This window comes from Carya illinoinensis, chromosome 13, assembly GCF_018687715.1.
Source record: "Carya illinoinensis cultivar Pawnee chromosome 13, C.illinoinensisPawnee_v1, whole genome shotgun sequence".
In the NCBI taxonomy this organism is placed as follows: domain Eukaryota; kingdom Viridiplantae; phylum Streptophyta; class Magnoliopsida; order Fagales; family Juglandaceae; genus Carya; species Carya illinoinensis.
The window spans coordinates 10,051,256-10,065,501 of NC_056764.1; the positions used below are offsets into that span (position 1 = coordinate 10,051,256).

General features: G+C 39.2%; 1 protein-coding gene across 1 annotated transcript; it reads right to left on the reverse strand.

The window, feature by feature from the left end:
* Nucleotides 1–2,876: 2,876 nt before the first annotated feature.
* On the reverse strand, nucleotides 2,877–5,915 carry LOC122292089 (scarecrow-like protein 33). The gene is made up of 2 exons (XM_043100302.1): nucleotides 5,618–5,915; nucleotides 2,877–5,470 (listed from the first exon to the last, which is right to left on the reverse strand). Exon 2 carries the CDS (start codon nucleotides 5,408–5,410, stop codon nucleotides 3,134–3,136), a length of 2,277 nt encoding a protein of 758 aa, XP_042956236.1. The 5' UTR covers nucleotides 5,411–5,470; nucleotides 5,618–5,915; the 3' UTR covers nucleotides 2,877–3,133.
* Nucleotides 5,916–14,246: the final 8,331 nt, after the last annotated feature.

The following is a 14,246-nucleotide window of genomic DNA, read 5'->3' on the forward strand; positions in this document are numbered from 1 at the left end:
CAAAATTCGTGCTATAAAAATCATAATTTAAAATCTTTATATATGATTTAAGTCATTGTCACACCTCTCTGAATTAAATTTAATCCCGCAATTCTACCTTCATAAATATTCTAACTTGTGGTGGTATAAAAACATAAAAATAAACTAAAATAAGTCGATAACTCAATAAAAAATCTATCATAACATAAACATACTTAACATAAGGTTTTACATAAAATATTTCATTCTGAGAACTTAAAATCATGATTGTTCATACGTATGTTATGACATTGATGACTTATCTTGACTTATCTGAGTTATCTTACTTATCATACCGGCCCACACACTTAATCTTATGTGCAAGGTCGTACACTGGCCCCATATCCCACGACTGCAAGAGGAGCCGCTAATAGTATACTAGCATATTAAGGTGAACCACGCTTAGGTTCGTGGCTTGTACGTCCACCCATAAATTTGTATTGGTACCATACATCTGAATGATTATCTAATTAACTGTTCTGAACTTATCCTATACTTGATCTTCTAAAAACTTATATATCTTATGCAACGTGAGATACATGAAATGCATACATATATAAATATAATATGCAGAATGAAACATGATGAATGGCGTGCTTGTAAATATTATGACATGCGTAGTATGTAAACACTGGCTTCTAAAGAAATGACTTTAATAATAATATATATAACTAGATAACATAGGTTAATCCTAATTTATAATCAAGTTACTTACTTTTTAGTGTTACTTCTTAAAATTTCTGACACAAAATCAATCATAGCGTTGACTCAATGGACTATGAAATTTATTATTTTTTTCAAATAACACGCAGGATGGAGATATTTATAGAAAGATTTGGGAGAGGACGATGAACAGTTTAAGTTGGATTTGGTTAATACATATCCTGACACTAATCTGCTAACTCAATCATGATTATCTAAGAAGAGAGTTTAAATTTAAAAATATGATCTAGTAGTTCATTCAATATAAGATTGGCAGTGAATGAGATTCAATATAGGATTGGTAGTGATTGAGACTACATAGGAGACTTTAATCAGTGATGATTTTAAATTGAAATAAATTTCTAAATGCTAATTTTTAAATTCTAAAAAAAGTCTAACTCATTTAATAAATAATAAATGAGATTTAACCTAATTATTAAGCTTAATTAAATATCAACTTTAATAATTTATCACTCGTGTACTTATTCAATATGGCCTATTAAATATATGATATGATAATAGATAGGATTTGGCTTGTGTCCAGTGTAAAAATAACAGGACATCTCCTGTTACAAAGATCAATGGCAAATATTACATGTTGATCTGACTTTCTCCAAACACATTTCATCAACTATGACGTTTTCAATAAAAAAGAAAGTAAATTTGTTTATTTATCCATTAAACACGCCAGTAATTAAAAAAATGGTCTATTTATTCATTATTAAAGATATTTAAATTTATTTTTTTAATATTTATAATAAATAATATATTACATACCATCACATAGATAATATAACAAATGCAAGGACATTCTTGTTGATCTCTTTAAATTTATTTTTAATAAAATTTTGACAAAAAATTATATAAGTATTGCTAAATATAATTTTAGAATACTCAAATCTCGCTTATTCTTAAAAAATAAAAATAAAAAGTAGATTTTACTATTGTAAAAATAATATTTGATAATGAATCCTAAATTTACCTATTTTTTGAAAAGAAAATTACTTAAAATTTATGCACTTTATAACTAAGATTGTAAATATCATTTTTGAAGTTATATAGAGTGGATGAAATATTTTAGGCACGTGAGAAAGTAAGATCGTTTGGATTCAGAAAATGTTTCATTTATCTCATTTTATCATTATAATTTTTTAAAATTTTTACATAAAATATAATAAATAATTTAATTTTTTTAATTTTAAAATAATAATAATATTTTATTCAACTTTCATCTAAAATCATCTCATTCTATCTTTCAATTCAAACCAACCATAATTATCGTGAGTGGCAGCGTGAAAGAATTTGATTGAAATGAGTGCAATGTTACACCACTGTTGAGAAAAATTGAAAAGATAAAAAATGGAAAAAATTAGATCCTGATCTACGGTTATTGCTCGTCAATAAGCAATACTGACTATTAAATTTTATAATAAGAGATGTACAGTTACTTTTGTACAGGAGGCAAGCCAGAATCTGATGATATGTTTCATCTCTCTCTCATGAAATGTTTCATCTGATCTTATTTGAAATTCCAATAAGATAAGAAACATAAATGTAAACAGGTAGGCCAACTCTAGACGGGACCAACTAACTGCACAAGGACAAGTCTTTGAAGTACCCGCACGGGCATGTCGTCAATTGCCGCCGTAGATAAGTACACATCATGGAATGAGGTTTCGTATCATTTAGAGATACGAAAGCATTTCGATTTTCATTTCAAGTTATTCATGTAAGGGTAATCATTTCCCAGGAAGCGTCAATTCCTGCTGTAGTGCAACTTTTCATGGATCTTATTTTTCCAATATCTGCACATAGATTAGGGGCGTTAGGAATGTGGACCGAAGACCGATCCTATTTCATTTGGTTAACGGCGACCGGGAAAGATAGGCATCTATAACACGTAACCATGTTCTGCAGATCTGATTTCTGCATCTTTATCATCTATATGCATTTATGACACCCTTTAGATAACCTCTTTGCGAAAAGCTGGTCCACGTGAGATTTTTGCAATAGGTAGGAGCTGTGTATTATGGTTTATTGTTTGAAATTTCTCAGTTTTTTTTCATTACGTCTGAACTGTGTTTCATGGTCCACATTATCCTTTTTTTTGGAAGAAAATGAGTCGAGTTCATGTTATCTGTTCAATGCATATGAAATTTTGAACTGTCAAACTGAGAAAAGTTCTATTATTTTACCGCTGCTATTAGTAAGTATCCAACATATTATACAAACAACTGTAAATGGTAGAAGAATTTAAGCATACATGGATACTTTGGTACATAAGTGAAGTTACAACACAAGGAGAGGATAACACTAAAACTAGAACGAAGATGATCCCTTTCACACTACCTAATGTTTCATAGCCGGCTGAGCCCACGAGTATGAGCTTTCAAAAACATCCAGCGCAAGATTCCTAAGCCGGCACCCAACAAGAACAAGCATAGACAATCCGGCCCTTCCATCCCAGAAGCAACCAGCGGTTGTCTTCATCAAGTACAAAATCCTTGTGGTACCATTCCATAGTTATAGACTTGAACATGTTCACGAGCTCTTGGTTCAACGGGAGCGGCTTGAAACCAGCCCTCGTAGTACGGCCGTGCCACTGCTTGTATGTCTCCGGCCTCTCAACCCTCTGTGAGCCCTCACATGCTATAGCATTCATAGCCTCTCTCCCATAGAACTCTCTCTCAAACATCAACCTCTCCTCGCTTGCATGTTTCATATTAACCTCCAATACATCATACAATGCAGAGAAGTGGAAGAGTGCCTCTCGGAACCTTGTGACAAAGAAGGGGGCATTGTATGCCCCATTAACAATTGAATGGACAAAAACATCAGGATTCATCCTCCTGATTAAGTTCAAAACCGCATTCCGCGGACTGATCTCTTCATCCGTCTCATCAAGCAAGTTCTTAAACCGGTAGAGACAGTTCACAGCAAGCATCTCATTCCTATCAATCCTGAGGTCCTCAATTTGGATAGTCTCCCAGTTCTGTGAGGCTATGGCATGGTACTCAAAAGGAACATTGAACCGCTCACAATACTTTGCCAAGCGACGACCGGTCTCCTCAATTCTCTCTGTTGGCCGGAATCCAGGTAGGGGGCAATCAATCCCGGTAATACGTAGCTTGGGAGGTCCACCAGGTCTTTTAGAGAGTTTGTGGATGAGAATTGGCCACTGGAAACCATATCCAACACCAAAGTCTATAATATGAATGCTTGTTGCTTTCTCTGATAACCTATAAATCATTTTGTTAGAAAAGTATAGACAGACCCTCTTGAAAGGGCAGGCTGAAAGGAGCACGTTGTAAGCTTTCAACATTTCATAAGCTGAGATCTTGGAGGTTAAAGAACTATAAAACATCTGAGTTCCAGTGCCAGTACCAGCCAGGCGTGCCTCAAGGCCATTAGCCATGAAATGGGCCAACCTCTGACCCCCATCACCATAAGGGGAAGAGTTCTGCCTAATCTGCTTCAGTAATTCGTTAGCAGTTCTATTGTCACCTGTCGAAACAGCTTGTGCACATAAAATCAAGAGACTCCTCAAATCAACTGTATCCTTCGTCTTTCCCTGTTTCTTTGCACGACTCTTACCACCACCATTCCCTCCTTGTGGCAGCTCTTTTCTCAGTGAGGGCTTCATTGCTTCATTTTTCAGGGATTCACCATTACAACATAGCAAAGAAAGTCCATCAGTAGAAAGCAACACCCTATCGAATATCTCCGAAAGTTCATCATCATCCACATAAATCGCAGATTGCTTATTACTCCTCCCTTCTTCCATATCTATAGCTTCCCTATCAGGATTCTTCCTTCCCCTAGACCCATCCGGGGAATTCTTCATCTGACCCTTCTCCACCTTATGATCATCTCCCTTCCACTGTGGTTGCACCATGCTACTATTCATGTCCATACCCAACTGATTACCGCTAGGAAGGAACTTACTAGCTTCCTCTAACCCTCTCCTAAATTGCAACATAGTTTCAGTGTCGGTAAAAATGTTCTCAGCCAAAAGCTCCACCCCATCACCAGTATTAGACAGAATGTTCGAAGAATTGACCAAAAACTGTGATCCGTCATTGGACTGCGAATTGGGTTGGAAAACATACTCACCAGGAAGAGTAGCTTGGGGAAAAGATGACTTGTACTCCACAATATCACCAAGCCAGTGAGGATCTGTGCCGATACTGCTATTAGTACCGTAATCACTACTACCACCAGAAAAAACATCATCAGGACTCTCGACGAGTTGGTGCTGATTGGGAGGAGGATATTCCTGACCGAGAGCATCATAGAACGATTTCTCGGTACTTTGGAGACCCAAGGGGTCGTAAAACATGGAGGGTTTTTCCTCTATGTTCTCCTCCATAAGTATCTGGCTCATGAACTTCAGAACCGTTTCCGAGAACTCACTGTCATCGGAGGAGGATGGACTCGTAATCGCAGACGCTGGGCTCAAACTTCCAGCAGCAGCGGACGGAGCATATGCCTCCGCCGCAGAGCCTGATGACATCGGTGGAGCGAAACCAGTGGAGTCCGCGTCAGGTATAATAAAAGGACTTTCGAGGAAGGTAAGGTCCGGAGAGGGTACATTGAAAGCGTGGTCGTTTAGAAGATTTGGGTGCTGATTGAAATCAGTAAGGTCATCGACATGTATGAAATTGGGCGAGCCATGAAAGCTTTGATCCATAGCGACTTAGCGGGTCACGACTAATAAGGCGAATCCCGGACTAATTAAGCATTAGACTACCTAAATCAGATAGAAAAAACAAGAATTTATCAGAACCGTAAACATCCAACAAAATAAAAATAAAATTTACCCAAAAAAAAAAAAAGACAAAGCTCAAAGGAAGAAAAAGGGGATGACAAAAGAGAAAATGAAGCAAAATTCAAGAACCTTAGATAAACATCAAGTTTTTTGTTTTTCCCGCCGGAATCCATAGACGAGCAGATAACGATCAGATGGGACCGAGACTGAAAAGATAATAGCTTTACTCAGAGCAGAGACGCAATCCCTGTGTTGGAGTCTAATCGATTTCGCGAGATCTGGTTCCTCTTATATATACACGCACAAAGCAAGCAGTAAGCCTTTCGGAAATTTCGAAGAACGCTCGGGAGGTGGCACAGGAATCAGATGATGGGGAGTTTGCTGAGACCCCATTGGGTAATGTCACCGGCAACAAGCAGTCTGCCAGGTTAGATTCCCTTATTGATCTGGGAGCCACTCACTTTCAACATCGAGTGTTCGCATTTGACTCGTCAACGGGCTCAGCTAATCTTCCGTGACTCCGAACCTTTTTTTTTTTTTTTTTTAAATTGCTGTAGTGATGAAATTTGCAGCCAAGCTTTAAGTCGGTCTATATTTGAATATGTAAAAGATAAATATATTTTGAGAAAATAAACGTTCTTAATCAACAATTGTTAGCTCCTTTTTTTCATATATTTAAACTCTTCTCTACGTTAATTTAACGGTGTTGATCATAAACATCTAAGAGTAATATTAATTCAATTTTAAAATATATAAATCTCGCATTATCTTTTTTTTTAAATAGAGTTTACTAAAAAATATATGAATTCTAAATTTATACATTTTTATGAAAAAAATATATGAAATTTGTACAACCTATAACTGTAAATATCATTTTTTTAAATTTAAATGACACCTCACACCTCAACTTAGAAAGTAGAATTCCTCCCTAATTAATTTGATAAAAGATTTATTTTTTGTATAACCAAATCATCTGAATTTATTAAAATAGTCTCAATGGTAATTTGAGATGAGAATTATACATTTCCTCTAAAAAGAAACAGTTAATATCACATGCATTAGTGGATATGTTATAAAACGAGATCAAAAAACATATTTTATGATTATGACAGACCAGAATTAGAGATAAGAAACCACCGTTCTAAATTTATAGGCATGATTATTCAAAAGTCAATACTCGTGTCCGTAGAAAATGGTTCGTGTCATCTGAGACCGACTCGTGACAATCGGCCTAGGTAAGGAGAATCACAACGTGGTAGGCCCACAAAAACATCGTGGGCCCGGATGCTCTAGTAGACATGACACAAAGCGTGCGGTGCGTCTCGAAACGTGGAGAGGAACACAACGACACCTGTACTTTTTCGATTTGTGGCTTTCAGATGGTCAAACCATATGACGCACGCCGTCGGTGACCTTTGAAGGTTGCCTATTCATGGAGATGCTTGGGAGCCAAGCCACTCCTTTGGGTCCCTGTAATGCCCGTACATCTTGGGGAACAAGTCTCCATAGATTAGCTTATATTTTAATCGGTCTTACTATCATTTATATTATCTTATCATAATTAAGGCTACACTTATATCACATGACTGTCCTGAGTTGGATTGGTCTTATTGTACTTCCTTTTCGTTTTTGTTTCTTTTTCCCATTTCTGTTTCTGTTTTTTCCGGTGTAATGGGTCAACATCTTGGCGTTATCAAGATATATTTTCTCTGGGAAAATATTATTTATATTTATAATTTTTATTCACATAATAAGTTAGCTATTGATATGCAAAGAATATAAAATTTAAAATTTGAATTAAAAAAAATTGATCAAGTAAGTCTAGTTTATAAGTAAAATTATAAATAAAATTATAAATACATATAACACTATTCTTTCCTCAACGCGGTTAGATGTGAAGGAAAAATTTGAGAGACGAATAAGTACTTGGCAAATAAATGCAGTGTTACCGTATATTCTAATTCCAATAGCCAAAGTCATTTTTCGTATAATAAAAGGAAAATACTTTAGCCACAAAGATGTTACACACAAGAAATTCACAAATTGATGTGGCTTAATTCGATACGTCAGATTGTAAAGTTACTTTTATTACAAAATAAATCTAATGAATTCCATGAAACATTAGTTTGTGGTTTTATTTTATATAATCTTTTTGTGTCTGTAGTAGTTCTTTAATAAAAACAGCAATTGATCAGTCATGTTTGGATACAAAAAGTGTTGTATTTCTTCATATCTCATCATAATAAATTTTTTAAATTCACACACAAAATATAATAAACAATTCAACATTTTCAAATCTCATCATTAAAATATAATATTCAAATAATATTTTATTCAACTCTCGACTTTTATCTCAACTCATCTCATTTCATCTCAACCCACATTCTAAACTGCACCTAAATGTTTTGTTGTTGTAAACAAAAAAAAGTTGGAAGTGAAAATGTTTTTCTTGGTGTCTATGATAATGTCGGATCAAGATTTCAAAGAGTATTTGTATGAACTTAAAGAGTATAAAGTTTACAATAAGTTTTAATAGATTATTTAATTTTTCTTAGTTTGAATATCCAAACTTTCTTTCTTTCTTTCTTTCTTTTTTAATAGAAAAAACTTTCTTTTACATAAGGTAAAAAGTATGAAGTTTATTTTTTTTTTAATTTTATCTCAATTCAAACATTTATTTTAATTAAATAAAAAGTTGAGCACATGATAAGTAATGAGAAAATGACCATATAAACATCTCCTGATAGGAAGATGATCATACACTGTTAATTAATTTATGATATGTGTTAACTTCGTGTTTCGCACATCTTTAAATCATACTCTCAGCAATTCGAGTCTTTGATTTTGAGCTTGCAAGCATTGAAAAAATGCAAAGAGATGGGAGGCCCTGGTGGAGGCTGGGGAGTCTCTAATGCTAAAATCAGTATATTCCTTGTTTGGATTCAGAAACCTTCTCAACTCGTCTCATCATTACAACATTCACAAATTTTTACATAAAATATAATAAATAATTCAATATTTTCAAATCTCAAAACAATAATAACAATATTTTATTCAACTCATCTAAAACCATCGCTTCTCACCTCATATCATTCCTGAATCCAAACCGATTTGTGTGAATGAATAGAGAGTTCTTCATACCTGAAGATTCCCTTTTTATATTAGGTTTCTGGGGGTCAACTACTTATACTTTGCGTCAGGAGAAGTGTCCCCTCACTAGTTCTTTCGGTTAGATTCCATTAATGCAGTGTGGCTTTTGGGATAACGCAATTAATGCGGCGTGGTTCCCTGTCCTTTCTACCTAGCAAGTGCACACCTTCAGGCTCCTCCTTCTTGGTCTATCAGTAGATCAAGGGCTCCTCACGTTTTCCGTCCGCCTACATGTATAGTGCTATCTAAAGCTAAATAACGTAAGAGGATGCCGAGGTGAGATGTCCCCTCATTTCTTGTGTTTTGGGAGGGCCTCCCATGTTTGGGCTTACGTTCTGGGCTATTGACCAATTTGGCCTGAAGAAAAAATCCCCTTACAGTTATCCTAATTCTCATCGGACTGGTCCGATGAGAATTTATTCTTGCCTTTGCCTTTGTTTCTTCATGCAGCCACCATTATTTGATATCTTCTCTTTTTATGAGAATGAGTGTTCTTTTTGTTTCTCAATTCTTCCATGTGTCAGACCCCCAAGGCACCCTTATTGGGTCTTTCCGTCATTTGATGCAACGTGCAATTTTTCCCTTCTCGACTTTATTGGCACGTTTCTGATGATTGGGTTCTATCACTTGATTGCGCCTATTTTCTCCCTTCCTAATTAATGGTTGTTAGGCGACTCTCTCCACATCGCTTTGTGCCGCATATTCTACATTATTCGAATTGTTCCATATCGCATGCCCAATTCGTTGGGCAGAGGAAGGCCAACCATTGCTTCCCTATATAAGTTTCGTCTTGCCCTTCCCGTTCCTCCTTTACCACATTTGCCTTCTCCTTGCAACCTAGTTTCCTTATTCTTCTTTCCTCAACTTCTCATTCTCTTTATCACATTTCTTGCTCTCAATTCCAATGGCTTCTAAGAAGACCTTTGAACCCAAGATCCCTGGTGAGCTAGATGGGTCTGAGGTCTGTACTATGAAGAAAATCTACCACTAGCGCTTGGAGACTACCAACGAGTTCTTGTTACCGCTGATTTCCACCTACCACGTCCCGAAGACTGTGGTTTTAATAGATTCCTAGGCCGCAGGAAGGAGCTATCGATGCCAAGGGTTTTGCTTGGCGCATTGATCTTTTCCCCAGTATGTTCTATTGCGAGTTAAGGTTGCCCTTTCCTCACATGTTTAGTCTTACTCTTTTTATAGGCTTGTTTAGTTTATTTACTTACTTTAAGGTTATTGGTTTGTACTTGGGAGGGTTTTATTTGCTCATTTATAATCTTTCAGATACTTCACTTGTAACCACGATATTCCTTCACCATAAATGAGGGCATATTAATAAACTTGGGCTGGCTGCAAGCGGGAGGATACCTCTATGTTGGCCGATCTGCCTGGTCCCTTCCTCCTCTCAAGGAGTGGCAATCTTTTGTATTGTAGGAGGTGGACTGGTGGTAGGTACAATAATGATAGGCTACCTAGCCGTCATTTTGGGTGGGCTGGCGATCGTCTTTTTAGATGGCCAACATTGACTGGTCATGCCAAAATCTCAAGTCCTTTGAGGGGGCTTCTTCCCTCATTCAGTCCCACGGTCTTTTTTTCGCCTTTTCGCGAGCTTGGTCGTTGGCTGGGACCTTCCCTTTCTTGTCTGCTCGCTCCAAATCTTTCCTCCTCAGCTCAGTTAGGGTGCAGAGCATGTCTTTGGCTTTGATGAATTATCAGTTTGATCTATGAACTCTCGTAGTGTAGCGGGAGTCCTTATTTCTAGTTCTGCTATGAACTTGGACAAGGGCCATACTCCTTCTCAACTCATCTCATCATTACAACATTCTCAAATTTTCACACAAAATATAATAAATAATTCAACTTTTTCAAATCTCAAAACAATAATAACAATATTTTATTCAACTCATCTAAAAACATCTCATCTAACTCCTAAATCCAAACCGATTTGTGCGAATGAATAGAGAGTTCTTCGTACCTGAGAATTGCCTTTTTATATTAGGTTTCCGGGGGTCAACTGCTCATACTTTACATCAGGAGATGTGTCCCCTTACCAGTTCTTTCGGTCAGATTCCATTAATGCGATGTGGCTTTTGGGGTAATGCAATTAATGTGGCGTGGTTCCCTGTCCTTTCTACCCAACAAGTGCACACCTTCAGGCTCCTCCTTCTTGGTTTGTCAGTAGATCAAGAGCTCCCCACATTTTCCATCCACCTGCATGTATAGTGCTATCTAGAGCTAAGCATCGTAGGAGGATGCCGAAGTGAGATGTCCCCTCATTCCTTGTATTTTTTTTTGGGGGGGGGGGGGGGGGGGGGGCTCCCATGTTTGGGCTTACCTTCTGGGCTATTGGCCTGAAGAAAAAATCCCCTTATAGTTATCCCAATTCCCATTGAACTAGTCTGATGAGAATTTCTTCTTGCCTTTGCCTTCGTTTCTTCATGCAGCCACCATCGTTTGATATCTTCTCTTTTTATGAGAATGGGTGATCTTTTTGCTTCTCAATTCTTCCACGTGTCAAGGCCCCAAGGCACCCTTATTGGGTCTTTCCGTCAGTTGATGCAACGTGCAATTGTTCCCTTCTTGACTTTATTGGCACGTTTTTTATTATTTAGTTCTATCACTTGATTGAGCCCATTTTGTCCCTTCCTAACTGATGGTTCTTAGGCAGCTCTCTACACGTCGTGTTGTGCCGCATATTCTGCATAATTTGAATCGTTCCATATCCCATGTCCTATTCATGGGGCAGAGGAAGGCCAACCATTGCTTCACTACATAAGCTTTGTCTTGTCCTTCCCGTTCCTCCTTTACCACATTTGCCTTCTCCTTGCAACCTAGTTTCCTTATTCTTATTTGCTTGACTTCTCCTTCTCTTTGTCACCTTTCTTGCTCTCAATTCCAATGGCTTTTGAGAAGACCTTCGAACCATAGATCCCTAGTGAGCTAGATAGGTCTGAGGTCTGAGGTCCGTACTACGAAGAAAATCTACCACTGGCGCTTGGAGACTACCAACAAGTTCTTGTTACCACTGATTACCACCTACCACGTCCTGGAGACTGTGGTTTTCAAGATTCCTAGGCTACAAGAAAGAGCTATCGACGCCAAGGGTTTTGCCTCACACGTTGCTCTTTTTCCCAGTATGTTCTATTGTGGGTTAAGGTTGCCCTTTCCTCATCTCATTCACAACGTGTTGGAACATCTCGGTTGGCTCCCTCCCAGCTTCATTCGAACGCTTAGAGGATTCTAATATGTTGATGCATTATATGGAAACGTGCCTTGCTGGAGTCTGACCCGGAGCATGCTGACCTAACTAGCCGTGAATTCCTTCTGACTCACAACCTTATAAGGCACAACGGGAACCTTTGCAATTTCAAGGCAATACATGCCTTTGTCATACTGGAGCCACGCTTCCGCAAGCTCAAGGACTGGACCAATAAGTTTTTCTTCGTACTGGGTTGAGGATGGGAATTTCCCATCAAGCAGATAAACTGCATGGAATTCCCAGCCAAGGCCCTATGGGGTGTCGTCCTTGATGACAAGGCGATGCGGCCAACAGCTTTTCCCAACAAGTTGCGTCGTATTGCCATTGTCAAGGAGTGGGTGAAGAATCACCCAAATGCTATTCTTTCAGAAACCCTACTCCTCAAGGAGGAAAACATAACAGTGCATCTGCCTCCCCTCGGCCACACTATCTTTGGTAATCGCTACATTCCTATGTGGTTGTCAGCTGTCTCGGCGAAGAAGTATTCCCCCAACCCTCCTGTTGAAGGCAAAGGGAAGAACCCCTTAGGGAGAAGGCCAGGGCCAACAGTAGCCCCAAGCCCCCTCCTCAGCTCCCTCCGGGTCAATTGTCAAATGTGGTCGAAGTGTGACAACCACCGCCCACAATGCCTACTCCATGCCTAGCTCCCCAAGTCCATCTTAGGCTAAAGGGATAGAACCTCGCCAATCTGGGCACGCTAGCTACTCCTCTTGTCGTTGCCTTAGTCGTGGAGCCCATGTCAGTTTTTGATCTAGAGGCACTTTAGGTCGATTGTTGCTCCTTCTCCTTCTCCTACCTTTGCCAGAGGCTTCAGCTGCATTTCTACAGGGCCCTCTTGTAACAGGCCCCCTGACAATTGGCCTTGGTGGAGCCCTCTCTTGAGGTGAACGTGGAGATGATCCCATATTCTCCTTCTACTGTTCAATCTACAATCGGGGGCCAATTCTTTAGGGACGTTTCTATGGACCTTTTGGAAGGGCCCTGCCCAAACTAGGAGAAAGCGCCTTTAGCTGAGCCTCTTTGCATCCAAACTCTTGGAGAGGGTGCCATGCTTACTACTTCTGCCATCGAGCTTATGACGGCCCCTATCAAGGAGCTGATCTAGAGAGCTCCTGAGGAGGGAGTCCAGTTGCTAGCTGCCGACTCGTCAGCTACTGAGGAAGAGGTGGCTGTGGAAACGAAGACTGAGGAAGGAGATCCACGTGCTTCTAGGAAGGGAAATGAGTGCTCTACTCTCATAAAGGAGCAACCATCTACCACTAGAGGCCCTTCCCATTCTTCAACTGCTAGCTCAGATGAAGAGGCGGCTGTCGAGGCTGAGAGTGAGGAGGCGGCCGTGCAGTCATCTCTTGCAAATTGCCAGTGGAGGCCATCCCTCAGTCCACCCATTTTGATGCTGGGGAAGCTCGAGCGGAGTCTCTGGAGTGGGTGACTAAGTCCTTGATAGGCTTCTTCTATAAGGTTCCTCTTTTCTCCTTGGCCTATCTTTTTCTTTCTTTTCTTCTTTTTCCTTTCTGACCCTTCTGGTATTTGTTGTTACGGGCAATAGGGAGCACACCAATTGGCCACCTTCATAGTGAGTGACCAAGAGGCAGCTGAAGAGGAGAACCGGGCCATCCGTTCCTTAGCTTAGCTAGCCCTTTACTACAAGCGCAGAGAGAGAGAGAAGAAAGGGCGCTTGGAGGTTGAGCTGGCAGTGGCAAAGGAGCAAGCTGAGTTGGCAGCTTCAGCAGCAACCACCTTAGCCCAGGAGTCTGTTGACAAGTTGACCGCTATGATGATAGCCCTCGGAGAGTCGTTGGGCCAATTCCAGATTGAGAATGCTAAGTTAAGGGGCTCCAAGACTCTACGGCATAGCAGCTCAAGCTGTTGGAGGAAGAATGTTGGTCCCTCTCGAATGCTCTGAAGGGGCAAGAGGACTCACTATCAGCAACTCAAGCCGTGGCCAACTAGGAGAAGAGGAGGGCCGAAGAGGCTTTGAAGGAATTGAAAGAACCCAACATAGGGTGGCTGCCAAGGACGCATTCATTACTGATTTGCACAGCAATCTGTCCCAAGCTTAGGAGCTCGCTTCCCACCTAAATGGGCAGCTGAGATCGGCCCACTTTTGTCCATGACCAAGCTTGGGTGTATGAGAATTTGGCTATTCAAGAGGCTATCTTATTTTAATGTAATTATTGAGAGTGACTCTAAAATTGTTATAGATTGGTTTCAAGCAGATAAATGCACTTTATGATATTTATGGGATTTTTGGGATGAATGTATTAAAGAGATGCAAGGGATGAATGTTCATGAATGTATCAATTTATTAGCTAAGTTAGACAAAAGTGGCAGTAATGTTATTTATGAAGAATT